This window comes from Calonectris borealis, chromosome 20, assembly GCF_964195595.1.
Source record: "Calonectris borealis chromosome 20, bCalBor7.hap1.2, whole genome shotgun sequence".
NCBI lineage: Eukaryota > Metazoa > Chordata > Aves > Procellariiformes > Procellariidae > Calonectris > Calonectris borealis.
In genome coordinates, this window is record NC_134331.1 from 4,444,074 (window position 1) to 4,466,697 (window position 22,624).

The 22,624-nt window shown below is 38.3% G+C and overlaps 1 protein-coding gene across 6 annotated transcripts in view; it reads left to right on the forward strand.

Moving 5' to 3' along the window:
- PECAM1 (platelet and endothelial cell adhesion molecule 1) overlaps positions 1-22,624 on the forward strand; it is a 34,567-nt gene that overhangs the window by 6,344 nt on the left and 5,599 nt on the right. The window contains exons 8-15 of one of the 6 annotated variants that reach the window (XM_075169518.1): positions 3,864-4,145; positions 4,561-4,668; positions 5,535-5,562; positions 6,016-6,086; positions 6,761-6,817; positions 9,210-9,278; positions 14,433-14,489; positions 21,720-21,742. In XM_075169518.1, coding sequence (XP_075025619.1) covers positions 3,864-4,145; positions 4,561-4,668; positions 5,535-5,562; positions 6,016-6,086; positions 6,761-6,817; positions 9,210-9,278; positions 14,433-14,489; positions 21,720-21,742 — 695 coding nt within the window. The remainder of the gene's footprint in view (positions 1-3,863; positions 4,146-4,560; positions 4,669-5,534; positions 5,563-6,015; positions 6,087-6,760; positions 6,818-9,209; positions 9,279-14,432; positions 14,490-21,719; positions 21,743-22,624) is intronic. The other 5 variants (XM_075169519.1, XM_075169521.1, XM_075169522.1 and 2 more) reach the window with 5 other exon arrangements.

Here is a 22,624-nt window from a genome sequence, read left to right on the forward strand (position 1 = left end):
TCAAGTTAACTACAATTGAGTTTATTTTAATGTTTAAAAACAGATCTGACTTGAAATCTTATAGAAGCTGTTTTAGTAAAATTAATGATTAAAAATTTCAGAACCAGAACCATTTTCTTCATGTTTGATTTTCATAGGACTGGATTAAATATATACATAATGATATTGGAGTTAATCCATTATTTTACTTACTAAAATAATTGAGCTAGCTAGATTCCTGGTAAAATATGTAAATCCACACTTTTAATAATCGCTCTAAATACCTCTGTTATTAGTTGCAGTTTTCAGAGGCACTGAGCGTATGTTCAACACCAGAAGCTGCAGTTGCTAAGTAGCTCTGAAAGTCAGTCTATTATTATGCCTTCTTAGCAACTAGGAGTTAGTGTATATGAGCAAAGTCTCTGATCTACAAATATATGTGAAACAGAAAGGGAAAATTCCTCTGCCCATGAGGGAAGTTGGTAGTTGAAGCTTTAAAAAAGATGAATAGAAGAAAGCATGACATCTGATATACGCTGGGGGTCTTAGCATTACTTCAAGAACAGGAATGCAAGGTGTAAAAGCTATGATTTGCAAGTGTGCTATTGGCAGATATGAAGAGAAACTGAAGTAAATGATAATTCTGTAGTAGGCCATGTAAGACCGGTGTCAGGACTGATAACTCTCAAAACATGTGCGGGTGCTTTTCCCTGTCATTACGCGTGTAAGGGAGCGTCTTGTCTTGGTGGGATTTTTTAACCAGTATACCATGTTTCTGTAGATTTGTTTGGTGCACTCAGAGCAGAAGGTAGTGAGGTTTCATGTGACAGTTCCTGGTTTAGATCCTAGTGATTCAAAAGTTTGGCTCAAGAAAATTCTGTCACTGATTTAGATATGTTCTGTCCCCATCACAAGCAGTTCCCTGTGTGCCCAAAGAACATTTTTGTTAACAATAGGTTTTGTTACAGGCGTTAAGGAAGTTTTGTGGTTATCCTGTACCCAAGGTATCAATTGTACCTTGAATTTAATTTGAAAATCTAAGATAAATAATTGTAGAGAACAGAGTAGCTGTTTGAGGAGGCATACTGGAGCCTTCTGCACTAGATGAAGGTCCCTAACAGTTGCAGGCTTCATGCTGACAGATACCATCTTGTTTGGGTTCATCTTTAATAATGAATGAGGTAAGCAAAAATAATAGTCTCCTACCCAAATGGAAATAAAGCATTGATTGTGGCTGCTGCTCCTGGAGGACCTGAGACTATTCTTAACCTACAGAAGGAACCATCTAATTGTAGGTATTGAGCTTTTATTAAAGGAAATAATAATTTGCCTGTAATGTTTTCAAAAAGTTTGTCTGCTCAGTAGTGTCACCTCTACCTTACTCGGTTCAGAGTTGCTCAGTTTCGTCAGCCTGATGTCAAAAAATTTGACTATTTTGGTAGCGGTTCACAATATGTGGTGAAAGATAAGTAGAGCTGTGTATCCTATACATGCTATTGGCACCTATGTCGATGTCATTTGACCAGATAGTAACTGCATACAGCTGTTGGAAAAAAAATAGAGTTCTTTGGGCTGTAAGTAAGGGAATTGGTGATGGCAGGTCCATTTTAACCCATATCCTTGACTCCTTGCTACTTTTCTTGAATATATCGCCAGTATTTTAGATTTACCTAACCTGATTACAGCAAAGTAGTCCAGGACCAGAGCAGAAGTCTATTCTTGACCTGTTGAAAAGAAGAGAGAATCTCTCTCTACCAAGGAGTTTTCAGTTTTGTGTCACGGCTTGAACCCAAATTGTGTTGGTTTTAGCAAGATAACCTTGTGGTTAACAGGCTGTTTTTTCTGAGTTTTGACATTGAGTTGTATATGACTAGAACAGTTACATCCAGAATTGTTGCGTTTCTTCTGAGTCAGTTGGATTATTGCACAGTTGAAGGACATGCTCTCCACTTTCTGAGCCCCCAAACAGGTTTTTTAATACAGTATTTGCAGACTACAGAAGTAGGACTGCACCCTAAGTTCATTAGTTCCACCAGGATATGCTTTGCTAACACTAGAGAGAGCTGAATGATAAAACTTTGAAGAGATTTATCCAGTGAGATTTAAAGTCAAGGTAATTTGAAATAACAAGTAACAAATAAACAAATACAAAGCATAATCTTAGTCCATTAACAAGTGGGTATTTCTTTGGGAACTAGTGTATCCCAGCTGTTAGAGCAGTGATTCAGGATATGTTGTGACACTGTTTGGAGGTTCTGAATAGAAAGTCACGTTTTGGAGCCTGGTGAACCAGTCTTCTGCAGTCTGCCACTCCTGAGGTGGTGGCCTAGAATTCTCTGTATTCTGTCCTTTCTGTCTGTACCAGATCTGAAAAAAGACTTATGTTTTAAAGAGCAATCCTCTCTATGATGGGATTAGTTGCAGTAACCCACGTCTTAGGTCTCAATCTGCTTCCTGCTTCCTATCTAATACAAATACAACTTTCACGACTAGCATCTTTTCATATCAGATTTGGTTTCCTCCTTCTGCTTCTCTACCAGTGTTCCCTTAATAGAATCATAGAACCATAGAATAGTTTGGGTTGGAAGGGACCTTTAAAGGTCTTCTAGTCCAACCCCCCTGCCGTGGGCAGGGACATCTTCAACGAGATCAGGTTGCTCAGAGCCCCGTCTAACCTGACCTTGGATGTTTCCAGGGATGGGGCATCTACCACCTCTCTGGGCAACTTGTTCCAGTGTTTCACCACCCGCATCGTAAAAAATTTCTTCCTTATATCTAGTCTAAATCTACCCTCTTTTAGTTTAAAACCATTCCCCCTTGTCCTGTCACAACAGGCCCTGCTAAAAAGTTTGTCCCCATCTTTCTTATAAGCCCCCTTTAAATACTGAAAGGCTGCAATAAGGTCTCCTTGGAGCCTTCTCTTCTCCAGGCTGAATAACCCCAACTCTCTCAGCCTTTCTTCATAGGAGAGGCGTTCCATCCCCTGATTATTTTTGTGGCCCTCCTCTGGACCCGCTCCAACAGGTCCATGTCTATGACTCCTCCTTTACATCTGCCTTGTGTTATCCATGACCCTCCCCCAAACACATTTATAATATTTCCAGAGAAATTTTGTTTAGCGATTTTAGAAAAACGGATGCTTTATGTCCCAAACATCTTGTGAAGCTACTAACATTCTATATGCATTGCATCACAGAATGTATGTGCATTTTTTCCCCATGTAATTATAAGTGCTGATGCTCATCTGCTCCTATGCTGGCTCTATATATGCTAGTATGCTTCATTTGTAAACCAGGAAACTTAAAACTATTTTGGCATGCATATTCTTACAATTTGTTCAAATGCAAACTAACTTCTCTCATTGTGTTTGCTATGTTCTGTAACCATTAGAATGTGGGACTTGCTTATGCCTTTGAAGAACTTGATCCATTATCTGCTGATATTCACTATTGTATATTAAATATTACAAGAAATATATGACACAGTTAGCATAAAATAGCATAACTCTATATAACTATGAAAGCATAGCTACATAAATTGAACTATAATTATTTACACTATCGAACTGCTGAGTGTGTTATTTCTGAAAATTAAATAATTTGTAGGTTGGGGCCTGAGGGGCTTCCAAAGAAGTTTAAGAAAAGAGGCTGACTGACTTCTGTGGAATGGATATATTTTCCTTCTGTGTCTGCTTTTTTTCTTTATAGTGGCCTCTCTATTTCTGGGTGTATAAAAATATTTACTAGAGGATGCTGTCTGGCAGAGGCTGTTCAGAAAGATTAATACTGTGCATTCAGTCTCTGTTTAAGTATTAAAGCAAGTATTTCTACAATATCATATCTTAATAGTGCTAATATTTGTTTTCTTTGTGCTTTCCTCTGTAGTACCCATCAGGAATGCCAGCTTGGGCAGTATTCCGAATGGAGAAGTGGAAGATGGCAGTGAGACTGCTTTTCTCTGCTCTGTGGAAGAAGGATCTTGGCCAATCCACTTCAGGCTTTTTAGGAAAACTGATCATGAAGTTCTTCTATTTGAAAAAATTGAACATGCAGACAGAGTCGTGTGGCGCAAGGAAACAATGAAAAGGCAGGACACGGGGACATATTACTGCATGGCTTCTAATCGAGCTAACGTGGATGTGAAAAGCCATCCAATAACCATCAGTGGTAAGCTAACTTTTATGATAAGCTGCGTACTATGTCATCATGACAGGTGAGGTCATGTTATCTGGGATGTTACTAAGTATAACTCCCCTACTTGTTTTTGTTCCACCGTTGTCAGAAGTTAAACAGAGATATCCATTTATAAACACAGATTGTCTAACTTACATAGAAAAGTTTAAGGGATATTCAAAAGCCAAAGGAGCCAGATGCAAGCTAAAAGCAATCCGTTGTTGTGCTGAGTTTTCGGTCACAAAGGAGAGGCTCACTAGTGAACTTTGCATGTAAGTTTCCTTAAAGTTCTTCCCCAGTGCATAAAAAGGCCCATTTGTAGTAAAATGAAAGGTCAGTAACTGCAGAAGTTGATAATGATGACCTGTCACTGTACATGCTCTCTTAAACATGTCTTTCTTATTTCCAGTCATCTTAGCGGCTTGGCAGAAAGGACTCGTTGCTGCATTTGTCCTAATAGCTATCGCAGGAGCAGTAACTCTCACTTTGTGGTGGTTTTTGTGTAAGAAGAAAAAGGGTAATGAATGGTTCCCTTCTATTTGTTTGGTGACAAATGTATTACAGTTAAACTTGCATTTGTTTCAGGAGCAAAGGCTTGTGGGGGTGAGACTTCAGGAGATGACTAAATACAATTTAAAAAAACTAAAAATCTGCTTAAAAACGCTGGGTGGCACAAATTAAGCTGCGAGTGTGCTGAAGCTTTCCCAGTATATCAGGCAGAATGGGAGCACCTAACTAATGGTGCTGGGAAGGCACTAGTGAAGCAAAGGTTATTGGAGATGGGCCAGAATTACACTGTTCTGATGCAGTCCTAGGTCTGGAATTCAGTCCTGTGCAATGTAGAGGCAGACAGGGTCTGAGGAGTTTTTTGATCCCGTATAGAGCTATGACAATTTGATTTGAGGTTCCAACTCAGGTGCAATTGAGGTACTTCTCTAGTCCTCATGAAACAAACTTAAGATTATTAGGTTGTGGGGTTGTTTTTCTTCTCCCCACACTGTAATACAATTTCACTTAGGGATTTGTCTTTTGTCATTAAGGTATTCTTTCAGATCTTGTTCTTTCAGAAAATAAATAAATCTGGTTTATCCTGTGATATGCAGTACATTGCAAAATATTTGGGAAAATTTGGAGTATCTGGATGTCCCAGACTGCTTAAATTGGCCAGGCAGGATTTGGGATCTTAGGTTCTCTGTGAAAGAGACATTTAAGGGACCTGGGTGATAAACAGGATGTAAGACACTAGGTAATTAATTTTGTGATAGCCAAGAGAAATTATTCTGACTTGGGTAGATAATCACTATATTTCTGTTTTGATTTTTACTTTTAAATTCTTTTACTTGTGCAATCTATTAATGGATGCTTTTATTTTTCTCTGTCAAGCTAAAGGACCATCCATGGAGATGTCTGGGTAAGATGGCTTGCTATATGGTAATGGTGAAGTATTTCTGTTTAAAGGGATGGAGGCCTTCCACCATATGAATATAGTTTATTATGGCACACACCTGCAGACAACAGGTGGTTATGCTTACACCACAATAGGATGAGGAAATACTCTAAAAATAGAAAAAAAAGGCCAGCTAAGAGAAATAGAAGAATGTCAGGCCTGCATTTGAATGCATTTAGATACGGACTTAAAAATACCGAGGTCTTAAAGAAGAGTAATGCAAGAGGGAACATTTTTGACCTTAAAGTTTGTTTGTGCTTCTCTTAAAGACAAAGGCAAAATTTTCATTAGCTTCAATAGTTAAGAATGTGTGGTAGTCAGCATAGACAATGACTGATCTTTGAATATCATCATGTTTGTTGTTTTTATTAACTGGTTTTGGATAATTACATCAACTTTTATTGGTTTGCTTTTCAGTTCTGCCTTGGCTACAAACTTGACAAGTGAAAAACTGACAAGACAGCACAACGATGGAGACTACTATTCAGGTAGGATATTTTGCTGTAAGACTATTAGTGTGTTGGCTTAATTAAACATTTATTTAAAGTTTTGGACGTACATGGTTGTTGTTTGGATAAGGTTCAGTGCTTTAGGAATACAGGGGAATACCAATAACATTCTCCCAAGTATCTTCTATCATTTTGTCTTTGTACAGTTTTTCATGAGCATGTCTTATACGAAGATTGGTTCATAAGTCCGCTCAGACACTTCTACCAGGCAATCAGTTAACAGTATTACAGATAGAGAAATCATGGTAAAAGAAAATTACTTTCTGTTTTTGACAGTTTTGACACAGATGCAAGAAAATTATATCAGAGAGGAAATTTGAATTGTGGCACATGGTCCTGTGACGTGGGCACGGTATAACAATGTTAACTTGCCATGACTGGGCACCTTTCATTCCAGGATCTCAATGCACTTTACAAAGATAGATGGACATGTTGTTTAGAGCACCAGATATAAACAAACTTACCCCTTGGGTGTTTTTTAGCTGATCATTTAAAAAGCCACATTCTTCCCACCTGTGTTACATGAATGTCTTAAGTGTGAATCTAAAAGTAGAATAAACATGATGACAATAGGAGTTGCAGCTGTGTAACTCATTTATTTGATCGGCTATAATAAATATTTTGTCAGCTTACCTTTTGCTTTAATATTTTAGGATCAGGTTACATTGAAGATAGTGAAAATCACATGAAAGCAACAGATGAGAGTAAAGGTAATTTCATACTTAAACAATAGATTTTAAAATTATTTTATGATTGAAAGTTGTGATGTTTTCTAATGGTAGCAATCAGGATTTGATAGGTCCAGTCCTTTCCTTTTTCTCTTTGATAGTGGGGAAGACTCTTGCCTTTGCTGAGCTTAGTTCTTTTTCCTTACATGCAAACTGACAATGATAGGATCCATTTACCAACTGCATTACGAAGTGTAATTAGTTGTGCTGGATTCCAGGCCATCTAATGAAGGATGGTATAAAAATACACACTTAGACTCAAAATTTTAAGTTCTATACAACAAATATTCATAAATTTTTTTTTAAATCTTTTCTACAGACTTCTGCTTCTTTTAATTTTCTGTCCTTTCTTCATTTCCGCAGATCTTGAAATATTTAAGCATTAAACCTAAAAATAATGTGCTATGAAATCTGAATAAAATAACCTGCCCAATACCTTGAGACAGCATGGGGACTATATATATATATTCATTAAAACATGTCATCAAGTACTGCATCATCTAGCACATTGTATTTTTCAAGACTGATGTTTTTAAGATATTTAGTCAAAGAACAGTACTTAAATATGTGGGTACTGGCATCTGAAAGCATACTTTTTCTCATATATTTTTGTTTTATATTGATGTGGAAGTACTCTCCTGGGTTAGATGTAATTTCTGATGGCTTATTGTACATTTTGACTTGTTTGTCTGTGAGTTGACCATGAGTTGAAAGATAGTTGGAAAGGCATCTAGTATAACTAAAGATCAAAGTTAAGCTAAAATTAATCCAGAGCATGGAACTAGACTCCTGCATAAGCCTGTATGCAACATTGGTGGCAGGAATTTCTAATCGATAATTCTTTGATGCAATTCTGAGTGTGCAGGGCAACATTGTACCACAAAACTAAGAGAAAGGTGCTGCATTAAGTTAATTGTGAAAACTTGGGAACAACCTTTGGAAACAATAGCTCAATGACTCTTGTTTTTTCCATTGTATCCTGCCTGTTTCAGATGAAATGGGCTCTGGTCTAATGATCTGCATGTGTGCCAGAAATAAATGGGTTCAATCCTTACCTACTGTGGATTGGGCAGCTTCATTAAAACCAACTAGGCTATTGCAGAACTCTCTACTAGATGTGAGAAACAAGTCTTTTATTTGTATACCTCTAAACATAACAGTATCTATTCTGCATTTGTGTGGCGATAGCTTTTACTTTAGCAAGCAAAAGGAAGGAGCTTATAGTCGGTGCATGGAAGTTATTCCATTGTGGCCTGAATAAGTCAAATTAGACCTAGAGAAACATCCTCATGCGAAACAAACATACAGACAGCAGAAACATAGGAACATAAGGCTGTATTGATCTTTCAGAATCACTGCTACCGTAGGAAGCATATAATTTAAACTTTGTTATTAACTAATATGCCACCTTAAACACTGTTTTTGTTTTGTTCAGCTTTTTTTTCCTTCTCTCAGCAACGCTATGCGAAGGCTACCCCAAAACTTTGCTGTTCTAATAATTAGATCTTTCTCTAATTCCTGTTCTAAAAAATCCACAAGCAGTTCTGCAGGATTCCAGTCTGGATGACTGTTGTGGTTCCTCCCAACTTTTACAGAAATCTAGTAGAAAACCATCTCCACCCTAAGGAAAAGACAGAGTAGAAAGCAACAGCTATTTCTTGTGTCTGTTGTATCCAGCCCAGTACTTGTCAGCCAGTAGTCTTAGTACATCAGGTGTCTAATCATTGCCAGGGTTTCTGTGGGCATTGTGGCAGAGAAGCATTTTGAGGAGGAAGATGGGTTGCCATTGTAGATGTTCTATGGAGAGCTTGAAGGGCAACATAAAAGAAAAGTGCTGAAATTGCTTATTGGCGAAGCAGAAATTGAGAGTATGAGAGGTGATGAGGGAGGCCATGAAAGACTTAGAGAAGGCTTTAAGTGTGAGGAAAGTGGAGAATGGGAAGTGTCCTGCCATAACAGCCGTAGAAAAGGAGGAGAAAGTAATGGCAGGGAGAGAAATAGAAGAGAGAGCAGCTGAAGCTGGAGGAGGAATATGGGAGAATCTCAGATAATTCCCTGCTCCATTTGTGTTGTGCCACTTTTGAAGGTGTTAAATTGAAAGTAAGTTTTACGCAGAATTTGCACTTCCCATAGTTTCAGAAATCTGGCTTGCGTTGGTCTACTGTCTTTCAGATTGGGATGACCCTTAGGAATGGGTTGGCCTTACCACTCTTAGCAGAGTAACTTACATCTGCCATAAGTAGGGCCTGATCCTGCACCTATCACAGTCGATGAGGACTTGTCCGTTAATTTCAGTGGCAGCAGGATCAGGCCCATAGCTCAAATGAAGCATGCAGTCCTACAAAGAAACATCTTCTTGATATTTTTGGGGCAGGACCTGAACTTGAGAGTGCTGAGGTGGAGTACACTGAAGTTGAAGTATCAACGCTTGATCCTCACAGAGGTAATAAACTGTCTGGCCTCTCTGGTTATGTTTTGGGAGCAACTCTGGGCATGTTGCTACTCCCTGACACTGGTCTGATATTGGCACCTCTGAATGTAAGAGCAGGTTGTGTTTTGTGTGCATGACAGTTTCATGCCAGTAGCGCTCCTTAATCTAGATAATGCTGTGGCAACCATGCTGTTGTTCACTGCGGCCTTTCTTCCCCTGGGATCCTCTCGTGCACTTGCCCTTCCCATCCACATGAGGTTTGTGCAGAGCAGGGCTCCCAGCTGGAGCTGTGGCTCTGAGCAGAAGGCAGCCTGCTGTGAATCTTCATGTTATAGAGTCCAAATTCACGGAGAGCCATTTGAGGTTAGCCACAGGGTAGGATAATGGAGAGAACAGAAAGCAGTGGGATTTCCTCCTTTATAAAGGAACTGGTTGAAGGGTCAGAGCTGTAATTCACTTGTGATAGCAAAGGAAGAGAGACCAGCGTAGATTTAGTTTCTCAGTCTGGAGAGGCCTGGAGACCATCCTGGATTTTGTGGCACATTAAACAGAGAAATGAGACTATTGATGCCCAGATAACTTTGGCCTCCCACCTGTAGTTCTATGGTAACAGTAACCAGATGTCATAGCATGAGGCGAAGGTACATGTCTCTGCAACCTTGAAGGAGAAATATCCACTGAAATTTATTCTCAACACCCAAATGCACACTTCAATCATTCTGTGTCATCTGGAGAACTGTGATATCATTGTGCCCTTGTGTTGAAAGCTGTTAAATCTTTCAGAAATTTACAAAAGTTTCAAGTAGCTAAGAGTGAATAAAACCCATGAGAGATGTTTATACTATGCTCTAGCTTGTTTGCTTTAGCTGAATGAGAAGCAGACTGAGGAAGAAATGGATAAATTTGCTTTTTCCTGGCAGGAAGGACCACTCATTTATTTCAGAGACCAAAGACATGATTGTTTAGTTAGTAATACAGATGTTTGGGCAAAAGTGCTCACTCTTCAAGCTTTGCAGCAAAGGTCTCCCGGAACAGCCAGTCTTCCTATTCTTTCTCTGTTTTCACTTGCTGGTATCATTCCTCATAGAGTTTTCCCTGTGTTCTAAGCATTCATTACCCACCTCTGCTAAATTCTGCACTGAGATGCCATAGCTGTTGTACTCTTTTTCAGAATAGGGCTAAAACTTAATTGTTCCAAGTGTTTCTGAGCGTGCACTACACAATACAATGGTGTAGAATTGTAAAGTTATGCTAGTGCATGATTATTTAAATTAAAAGCCCTATTAAATGGTAAAGATATGCTAGCACGTGGTTATTTAAATTAAAAGCCCTATTAAATGCAAGATCAGCATCTCTGAAAATAGCCTTTTCATCCCATTTCTGATATATAACACTATTCCAGTACACCAGACTGGGTAATAAGATAGTATCCATACTATGTAGACTGAGCCACATTAAACTGCAAACTGCAAAATAATGTTTAAAAGATAGTGTGTAAATGAGATCAGATTATTTTAACTGAATGCTCTCTCATGTTACAGACCTATGTATGACATACAGAACATTAATTGATTCTGTAAGACTGAATTGTGCTTCAAGTATATTGAGATATAATAGCTCCCTAATCTGTTTCTTTTGTTGCACCCAGGACACAAGTGAATGCTAGGAAATGCATGCTCAAGTTACATAAATGGTAACTGCACTGCAAGTATTTAATGTGTTAATCTTTCAGAGCATCTTGAGGATGCTGCTTAAATGGAAGGAGTTGTATGAAACCAAGTTGCAAGATTAATTCTTTCAGCTCTGCACTGCCTATCACAATGAGAATAGGATGAGATTTATTCTTGGGAAAAGAGAAGCAAAGCCAAGTTTCTTTATGTACCCTTGTAATAATCATGTACACCCACAAAAATAATTCAGCCATAGGACTGCCAGCGATACTTCTACCACATTGATGTTATTGTACAAGTTTTGTTTCAAATCATAATATTCTTTCATGTCTGTCTGTGGGTTATGACCAGTCCTTCTTAGGGAACAGACCTTTCAGATTATCGCCTAGCTCCAAATCCCTATCACACCTCTTTTGATTCCACCTATTTTCTGAATGAAGACAAAATATATCACGCTTACCTTTTCTCTGGGCATGCATATCTCATCCAGCAGGCTGCACATAGAGTCTGATTCCTTCTGCCTTTTGAGGAACTCCAGATTTCTTTGATCTCTCAGGACTAACTTCAAATTAATTTATCTTCCCAACCATTTGTTCTTCCTGCTACTGTTGTCAATGTCAATACTAATGTTCATCTCAGGAGCAGGAGAATCATATTTTGTGTATTGTGAAAGACTACTGCAATAAATGCTGCAGTATCTAAGCTGTAACAGTAGCCTTCATGTCACTTTTGGGAATCAGGAATAATTGAATGCCACCTCAAAACAAATTTACATAATTGTAGAAGGATGTATGTCTTGTCTTTGAAAAGACAGTAAAGAACAACTTACATTTGAAAACAGTGTTTTTCCAGCCATGTCTGCACTAGCTGGTCATTTCTGAAATACTTTTTAACACAGTATAATGGTGAATAGGCTAGTGCATCAAGAACTTTTTATGTACTATGCTTCTGTATGAGGAGCAAAAAACAGGGTTCCTTACAGTGTCAGTGAGTGGTAAGCTTGCTAGAAGCAAAGTTTCACTGCTTTATTTTAAAACTTCCATGTGGGACTAACTTGATACCTACATTTTGAAGTAGGGGTGAAGAGGCTAGACAAATACGAGGTAGACCTGGGGCTACACAGTCCAGCTCTTATTTGGGGTAGTCATAGTGGAATGTTAATTTGATATTTAAAGAGGTGATAATTCTAGAGAATTATTAAATTGAATACTTATGGAGATTATATGCTTGACAAAAATATAGTGCTTATCTTTTCTAAAGCTTAGTTGTGCAAAAAGGTGGCAAGGTGATTTAAACCCTTTATTGTTAATCCAAACAAAAAACAAGGGCCAGTGCTAAAGTAAGATCAGGAAATATCCCTGAAGTGAGAAGGGAGAAACCACTAACCATGGCTGAGTAAGGACATGCTCCTTCTTTTACTTTTATAGCTGGTTAGTTATCTGCAGGGTGGCAACATTATAAAGTTAGTGGGAACAAAATGTCAAATCATCCAAGTAATTTCTCCTAGCATATTTTTTCAATGCTGAGATGACTTTTGGAAGATTAACAAAGAAAATAACATGGGCAGTGGCATTATATCACAGTTTAATGAAATGGGTCTAAAAAAAAGGCAAGCTAAGGAAATGCCTCCCACCAAGTCTTTCCACAGAGTCAACAGGAGTAGATTTAGGACTATAATCTGCTACAAAAAAGTATTCCAAACGAAATGACCTACCTCTCATTAAAATTCTGAGAAGATTACTTCTTACTTCACTGGAAATTGAATTGATCATTTAAGCAATAGTCCATAAGCGTATGAAACGCGCTTCAAGATCTTCAGACTATTTTGCAAAGAAAGTTCATGCCAGAACTGCAAGTTTGAAAGCTGTGATTAGACACTCAGTGAAGTGTAACTCCTACTGTCATTGAAATTAATAGCAGTTTTGCAACTCAATTCTGATGTTTTAGCTCCCAACATTTAAAGGGTGCTTAACAGAATTAAAAAAAAATGAAATTAGCTTTGGGAAATTAGAATGTGGTGCCAGAGACACTTAGGCTCTTCAGAGCAATGCAGAACGGTAACGGTCCTGATTCTGAGTCTGGCTGCAGATCAATATGTCTGAATTCTTTAAATTTTTTTTATAGCTAAAGTACAGGACTCTGTATCCAGAAATGTGAATTTTCTTTCCAGTTTCTTGCAGAGAAGGAACAACCTTTTTTTTTTTTTAACTTTAACTAGAAAAATCTGACTTATTGGTTTATTGAAGATCTGTAGAAATTGGAGGTGATATTGATAGAATTCTGAGATTTTCTAAGAGACCCAGTTTAACTGAAATGAATGAATGTTTCTAAAACGCTTTGAGATCCTTGAACAGCAAGCTCCTAGACCCTGCCTGCATAGATCTTTATACGAAATGAAGAAAGTACACAGAGTTAAATGCACAGAATTCTGAAGCACTTTGCTTTACTATGGTTGCCCAGGGATTCTTAATCTACAACCATGCAAGAAATCAAGGAAATTGTTCTAATCTCCAGAGCTGTGTTTACGCTGAGCATAATGAAACTGAGTTCTTGCTATTTTCAGGCCTTTAGACAAGGCACTTAACCAAGGGTAATTGCCTGTGGTTTGGTATCAAAACTCTGTGGATAGGTTTTCACAGATGTCAGATAGCAAAAAAGGAAGAGCTTTTTGCTTTCCATCTCATACAAGAGCAGAGGTTTACAGGGGCTTATTTGTAAACCTAAAGGTCTGAAAAGTATGTGTCTAAGACTAACATTGCATTTGTATTCCAGCTGTGTCCCTGGAGGCACAAACCTGCTCTGTCTGCTTTTTCTCCTTACTTTCTATCTTTCCACAAGCCTTCTTAGCCTTCACTCTTGCTGAGTCCACCTGATCTCAGTGCACTAATGGAAGAGTCAGCCATGCTGAGGAACTGAGAGGAGACCTTTCCCAGATAGCACCTAAATAGAAGCTGTGCAGTGTGGAATCTGCAAAAATTCTTCTGAGACGTTTCACAAAGAACAGCAAATTAGATTATTTTTGTGCCCACAAGATTTAATCAGGCTAGTTGCCAGAAGGGGATGTAGTTAGTCTTCCAAATGATAGATCTCCTCAGGTCTAGGATCGCTAAATCCTTAGAACAAATTGAAGAAGCTCTTCAAAGTGATCCAGAGAAACTCTTCTCTAGTGGTAGATGTCTCTGTAAAATTAAAGCAGTATCAATTTAACTTGAGAAGATTATTGGAATGTTAAAGTCAAATTTGGAAAGGGAAGCCTATTTTCATCATCATTTTATATAGAGGGAGAGACATCTCCCTGTCAGAACCTTACAGCCTGGGTTTGGGGGAGGGATGTAGCTGCTTTTTCGTACAGAGTCCACAGGCTCGTTGCTGCTTATGTAACTACTTCCTCTGAAAGTAAAACAGTGTGTTCTGTTTGTTTAAGGAGCTTTTCATAAGGCAAACAAAAAAAAAAAGAAAAGAAAAGAAATTGATTCTGTGCCAATACATTTTCCAGCTCCTGTACAGAAGGGGACTGAAACAGTTTATAGTGAAATCAGAAAAGCTAATAATGGTAAGTAAGCTAGTGAAAAATTAAACACATAAAGGAAGCATTTGTATAGAGGTTAGGGATAAATTTGTGACTGAATAGTTTAGAAGATAAATGCCATAAAAAAGAGATCCAAGTCACATAGGAACATACTGAAGGGCAGCTACAAAATCACAGGTGTTGATAAATTGGATAACACCTTCATAGTTTCTCATAAACCAATGATATTTACTGCAGTGAGATTAATATTTGTAGCATCTACTTCATCAGCCCATTTGTACTGTATCTGCTAAGTAGTTGGGCCATACATCTGGATCTGAATCTGGAGCGAAACATGACCTGTTAGGGATTTGTGTTATTTCAAATTGCTCATGAACAACACTTTTCCTCTTAGTTGAATATGTTTGCCATGCGTTATAAAATATTACACTAGTTTTGGATATAATCCCAGCAAATACCTATAAAGACTCCAGCCACAAACTCTAAAAATTTTTAAAGCAATATGATCACTTCAGTAGGGTGGGTTGTTTGTTTTAAGCACCATCAAAAATTGTCTCAGATTGTATGTGCCAGCCACTCTACCATTCCACCTCCTGTAACACAGACTTTTGTATGTGGGCATTAGCAGCTTACTGGCAATTACTGTCTGTAAGTGGCAGTAATGAGTTCAGAGACAGTAGGTTAAAAGTGTTTCTTCACAGTTTGTCAAAGACTAGATCAGAAAGGATTTCCTTTCCTCTCTTTGTGTTAGGAAGTCTAGATTTGTAAATATTAGGGCTGTAAACTGTTCAGGTTTTGTCCCCATCCATGTTACCAAGTAGCTTTATTGTGTGCCATTTTTAATTTTTGATCACTGTGTTTCAATTTGCTGTTTTCCTATTTTACAAGGGATTTCACACCTGCCCCGACACAGTATTCTGTTTCTAGGGAATCTTTCATGTGAGGGTCTCCAAGTACTTTAGAAAACATTACTTAATTTTCCCTTGTGAGGACTTATAAGGCAATTTTTATCTCCATTTCACAGCTGAATAAACAGAGAGATTAGGTCATTTGTTTAAGGCAATGTGTTCAGAGGGTGACAACACTGGGAACAGAATTTCAGAATCCTGACTCCTGGCTTGGTGCTGAGCCTGTATGTCCTACTCATTTTTCACAGCCTTGCAGTGAAAAGCAGAATACCCTTTATGCTAAAGAACAGCGCTAGGCACTTCATGTAGGATCACCTGGCAGCATCATGAGAAAAAAAAACATCTCATTTTAGGGCTGAACCCAAAGGCCACTAATGTTCTGAAACGTTTTCCAGTGAGTGTGAATTGGATCTGTAACAAGCTGCAGAAGCTGATTGTATAACCCCTCGCTTACCTTCTGCTCAGGTGTGAAGTTGATTATTATACCTTTCACCATTCCTGTTTTTGCCATAATGGCAAGTGTTATATACTAGAAGATTGTTCTGTGAGTTGTAGTGTAAACTCAAGGTTGGTACAGCAGAGCTATAATTCAAAACACTTATAAAACTGTATTTGCCATAAAGTGGGAACTGCAGTAAAATGAGATATGATTGAAAGGCTGAGCTGAATTAGCTGGATGATATGCAAACGCCCCTTAATCTTGCAGTCCACCTGCTCTTTTATGCATAACATTCTACAGTTTCAGTTATTCTTGGAAACATAGTAACAGTTTATTGTTTTAATCACGTCTGTTTTTCCTGACTGATACACAGGAAAAGTGTTCCAATTAGATAAGCAGTGCATCACATAGCTATGCAGTTGCTTTGCATAGCTGCATTATGGTCTATTTAAATGTAACATTTACTTTGATTTTTGATAGGCTGTGTGATTGCAAGGTGGCAAACTGTAAATGCAGTGGAGAATCCTTAAGAAATAGATCTTCTTAAGTACTTCTTAAGTACTTTAATATATATTAATATAAGTATATTAAAAGCCAATTGTGAAAGATGTTGAATATTACTAGTGGGTGCAGAAGTTGGTTTACCATTTTGATCTTCACTATGTTTGAATATTCTTTGAGATTTTTGAGCAAGTGCCCAAGACTACAATCTACTTCAGGAAGTTAATGGTTCAGACAAACGTGTCCTCTGGGCAAATTACATGAATTTGGGAATTGGTGTCAGCTACACAGTTTGAGAGATTTAACACCTAAGACCTATGTAACATTTTATTGTTTGTAGGTAACTATTGTGGTTTGGGTCTGTTTAATTAGAATTGAGTGCTTCATTATCAATTTTGTCTGCATTCCAGAAATTGTGTCCACTAGAGAGGAAGCTGAAGAGCTGTCAGTAGTTGTTATGTCTGATGCAATTCTTTGTGACTGAGCTAAAATATTTTTCCTCTTCGTTTTTCTGACGGCTCTCACTGCTGTCCCCAGTAAAGCAGATGCCATGTCAGTAACCAACTCTTTCATTTTGAGTTCTACAGCTATTGCCTCATCCTTATTCCAAATCATGAATCCATAGTGCAGATAATGCTCTGACCTTTCCCAAGCCCCAGGCCTTTGGCAGTGTGCTGAGCATCTGCCATTATTCCTTTTCTTTTTATTTTCCTGGTGTTGGTTATGTTATCTCCTGTTACTATCATTTTAGTGTCTCCATCACACTATGGTAAGACTTCCCATTCTATCTGCTGTGCTGCTTTCCTTATTCTGAGTACCAGGCCTAAAGAGGTGTTACATTAAAGATAGACAGAAACAAACTGTCAAATGCACATTTCAAATCCCAGAAGACCTGCATGTGGTTGACAGTAGGAAAAGCAGGTCATTTGCAAAATTAATCTAGTCAGTACTACAGTACTTTTTGATTGAAAGTCAAATAATAGTACTGTAGATAGAGAATGTCAGTCTCTCTAGCTGGATACTAGATTTCCACTGATATAATGAGAGATTTAAGGAGGATGCTGATCACTATCATTGTCCCTGGAAGCAACTCAAAGAGATGAAGTTGTCCTTGCATTGTTATTGAAAGGTTAGTTTAATTCAGAGAAAGAAGATTTAGCGTTCAGGAAGTTCACCCAGCTATTGATTTAAAACCTTTTCTAGAGCGATAAGCTGTTACTTTAGTATTTTACATAAAATACCTGAAGCTTCAAGCGTCAGCTTTAAATCAAACCTTACATCCAAATGGCAATTTGGGGAATGGTCACAATTAGTACCAGTCAGGTCAATAACACCTTTGTCTAAAAGTCCTTCACACCTATCAGGATGAACTAGTTTCCTTAAAATACTGCTTTTTCTGCTTGCTCTATGAAAAGGCCAAAGTATATTGGGAGTCAGGAATATCCAGCCCAGTTCCAGAGCTGTTACTTTTTATTCACAAAGAACTGAGACAGTCTGAAACTTAAGCAAAACAGGCAATTGTCTAAATCAACAGACTGCCAAGAATGATAAAATGACTGTGGCCCTGCTGCCTACTTTGCCTATGCTGGAGTCCCAACAGGCTAGGCTGGCAGCTGATGCCCTTCCTGAGGGAGGGGTCAGGATGTGTCAGATAGTAAGTTCAGCTGGCTGGGTGGAGGCTCTTTTAGATGCATGATTTACTTCCATCACACCTTTCATCCTTCCAAGAGACAGTGGGGGCAGGAAGTCCAAGCATCTCCATACTGGTTCTTTATCCCAGCTCCACCCCTTCCTTCAACATTGATCCCAGTTCTTGGGGTAGCACAGTTCTGTTCATATTGCTGAGAAGAGTAGAGCTAACTTCAGTTTACAGATTTCCTTACATTTTTTCAGGGCACTTCTTGTGGAAGACAATGTAGATTGTGGAAGACAATGTACATTCTTGCTCCTTCAGTGAACTCTGCCTTTGCTCTGTATCGGATCCAAAGCTCACAGAAGCCAGTGATAGGCTTTACACTGATCTTGATGTGCACTGAATTGAACTCATAGTGGCTTATTGCAAAATAACTATTCCTAATTTCTTATTAGGAAAATTGAAATCTAGTGAACAAAATGCAGAGCCAGCCTTTATGCTGCTAAGTCTGGAAAAATGAATTGGTCACTTGGAAGCAACTGCAGTGGCGAGACAGGAAACTCTAAGAATCCTATTGCAACCAACAATGTACTATGGAAAAATAAATATATCCCAGTGGAAAGAGGCATGAGAAATCCCCATTGCATTCAGTGGTTTAGAACAAACTATTAGAAATCAGTTTTAGCAATCAGGAAATCTGCTCAAATACTTTCCTGCTACTGAGCCTCAGGCTTAACACCTCTGTACTTAGCCAGAATTTCCCACTGAACGCCTTTTCCAGCATAGAGAAAACTCACAGGGTCTGGGGATTCATTATGTTACTCAAAACTCAGGCCTAATGAGCACATGCTAGTTGCATGCAGTCTGAAATCATGTAAATAACGTGTCCCTTCTCCAAAATAAAACGTCTTTGGATCTTTAGGTTTCAAGACATATTCTAGACCAAAGCCTGGATCTGTAAGACATTGATTCCAGAGCCAAATGCTTACAATAGTTTCAGCCAAAAATTAGGCAAAGCCAGATGGTTTCAGTAAGACACAAATATGCAGGGAGCTTCTGACCTTGCTTGAACCTAAAATGCAAAGCTGAATTGTGTGCATGCCCCTGTGTAAGATCTGTTCCCAAGCTGCCTGCCAGATTCTCCGTTAGACTCTAATAAAAGGCTTGGCAGAGTGTAGTATGTGTCTGCTGTTCAGCATTTTCAGTTGATAATCTGGCATCTTAGCTTTCACCAGTGTGGGAGATGGGTTTGAGATGGATTATGAATTGCAACTGTTTAGGCATACATTCCCTGCTCCATAACCTCTAGCAATGAGAGGGCAGAGCAGGTGGGGATCACAGTGTCTTAAATTCCTGCCATTAATGTATTCCTTTGTAAAAAATATGTTCTTTAAATTTAAAATCCCATCAACTAAAAAGCAATAGCAAGAGTTAAATCCATCAGAAATCCATAAAAACACCTACCTTTATTAGACTTGGGAATCTTTTAGAAATCACCACCACCAGACCTTCAGCTCTGATTCCTTTCATGAAGTATGCAGCTTCTTGTTTGCCCTGCTATGGAAGCTTGACCAATTTTTCTGTATATGACTAGAATCCAGCATATCTCATTTCTCTGTTTGTGTTAGTAAGGGAAAGCCAGGTGTCATTTGAAAATCTCTCTGTTCTCTTTCATCACAGTAAAATCAGTGTGTTTCAAGTAAAAAACGCTTCATATTTTTAACAGGAATGAAATAAAAATGTTGTGAAAAGATTGACTTAGCAAAGAATCAGCAAAAGCACAGTATCATTGTGCTTTTATTAGAGGCTATACGCTGGCTTACCTGATTAGTAATCATATAGCCTTCCAGCAGCATTTTCAAAGGACACAGATTATGACACGCTCTTGGTAGAGATATGATACTTAGCTAGAAAGTCACACTATTTTGAATCTGGGTGACAGATAACAAGGAGGCGGGATATCTGTTATTGTGACCTAGTAGCTTTGGGGTAGCAAACATCCCGTTGTTTGAAGTGTGGAATTCATACAAAATTTCTCATTTCCTCCTTCCTGTAAGCACAATACATTGTGACAGAGGACTAAACTACAGCTCGTTAATACCTCACTTCATAAACCTTACATATAGTTTTGTCCACTTTAAGTCAAGCTTTGATGTAGCACTGGGTCAGCAGTGTTTTTGTTCACTTCTGTCAGCTTTCAGGACACAAAAAGCTTTTACGTGTTTCCCGTGTAACTTTTTATATTGTTTCTTATCAAACTGGCTAAACAGACAGGGATCAGTCTTGCCAAACATTGAGATCAATTTTATACTGAAATTAAGTTTATGCACTGGTATAAGGTTCTGTAGTCACCTCAGTTTTTAATCCTTTTCCTAGGCTAAAAGTTCTGGGTAGAACTGTCTTGGAGAAAACTCATAGTGTACCATGCCAGCAACATTCATGTAGTCTCTCTGTGTTTCAGAAATTGCAGGCTGCTTGTATACTGTGTTCGTGGTGCTGCTTTCAGTGAAGCAGAATTATAACCCTAATGTAATAAAAATGCGGATGGTAGAAACTGTACGAGCTTAACTGCACCACAAACATACATGGATGTAATCATGGAGAGAGAAAAAGAGACTTTAGAATTGTTATGTGCAGAGTTAGATTCACCTGTTGGTGAATTACTTCTGCTGACTGGCAAGGGAGTTTCTAAAAGACCTTTACTAAGGTCTATTTATGGTAGTAGTACTTTTCATAGTATCCTTCATTTAATGATTTCAGAGAACTTTTCAAAATTTACATAAGTGTTCTGCGTATGGGAGGACTGATGTTATTATTTGTTATTTAAAAAATACATACATAGAAAAAACATAGATTCAGAGACTATCCCACGTTTATAGAAAAAATACTGGCAAGATTAACCCAGAGCCCCAGTCCAAACTGTCTGCTTTGAGCATTAGATGAATTTCCTTGACACAATCTCTCTCCACTGAATTTTATATGCTTTCCAAGAAAATACCTTTCAAGATTCAGCACTTACTTTTGTCATGTGTGAAATATCTTAACAGACCATACAGAAGAGCACTTTTAACAAGACTTGAAGTCCTCTTCTAAAAGCGGAATTATTTTCCTCATGTCTCTAGGTTGTCTTACTTTCAGAGGGCAAAGAAATATTTATGTTTTAGTATTTGAAGGTATTCTGTGAAACTTCTGAATAGCTACATCCACTTTTAAAAAAAAAAGCCCAAGATCTAATCGTAAAGTTCACTGATCCTAAATGGAAAGAGTCCGCTGGCTCTCAGGCTTTCATTGGAACAAGCATCTTTTTATTAATAAAATTTCAGGTGTCTTTGCAGGTTCTTATTTGGCTCTGAAAATTGTATCCTATACCGGATTTCTGCAGTACGTTATTTTCCTGGCAAGTAATTGGAAGAGGAAGTATAATGCTCATGAGAACTTGCCTCTAAAAGGAAGACACTTTTTTTGTGTCCAGTAACAGCTTGTGCTCTCAGTAGAGACTTCTGCTCTAAACCATAATCAGGAAAGCTGTCAAACATGCACTGTTCAACATGGTCTTTGAAATGTCTGGTCACACCCATGTACTTGAATTAAGCTGGTGCTTGGATACTTCTTAGGACCAGAGCTTGAACCTTAGTTGTAGATAGCAATTTTACATCATTACAAGGTGCACAAAAAAAGTTAGATTAAACATAAAAGTCTATTTTCTGGAACATAGAACTGATCACTCTGCAATGTGCCATTTCATAATTTATACATTGTATTTTATTTTGCAGATTCTGTGGAAAACAGGCATTCTGTAAGTATACATTTTATGCAATCAGTTAAATATAGGGAAACTGGATTGAGATTATTGTGTATCTAGTGAAATAGTGTTCAAGTGTTGCTACGTTTTAATTGTTTATTTGTTGTTCAGGACCTTTACTGGGCAGCTACTCAGCAATCCCTTCATATATATTTTTACTAATCAGGCTTTCAGTACTATGTTTATAGAATGGTCAGCTTTAAAAGTCCATGGAACTGACTGGTATTTGGTAGTGCTGGTACAGGAGGTAGACGACAAATAATGATCTTCCAAGAATTTGTGTTGAACACCTGCACAGCTTTGGATATGTGCCACAAATATTCATGTTGACAGAATGGCACAAGGGTGGGGATGGTTGCTGCTTGCTTCAGGTTCCTGATGGACCTGAGGCACTCAAGATTTGCATATGAAAACCTGCTAAGCTGGTTAATGTATCGCTGGGGACAGAGCTGTTGTTCCAGTCCCATCTGTAAAATCTATAGGGTGTTTAGCGCCAGTGGATCTCCTTGGGGTGTGCCTGCTCAAATGCACACATGCACACAATCACACATTCTGTGATTGGAATATCCAGAGAAGTGAGGTCCTTCCTAAGATGTGAAATGAAGAGCTAAACTAAGGAGGAATGGCTGATCACCTGAACTCGCAGAAGTCACTTCTCTCTACTGTCTGTGACTGTTTCCTTCTGGTTCATTTTCATCCACTGGTATAGCAAGTGGGATGACTCTGAGGGCTGATGGTGACAACTGAGACCTTGTAAGAAATTTTAAAGGCAAGCAATTTTTTACCTCAGAGTACATAGCTATGTCACAGTTATGCTGCTCTAACCAAGAGGTGAGAATAGTACTACCCACATATGGAGGATCTCAGCTAAACAGT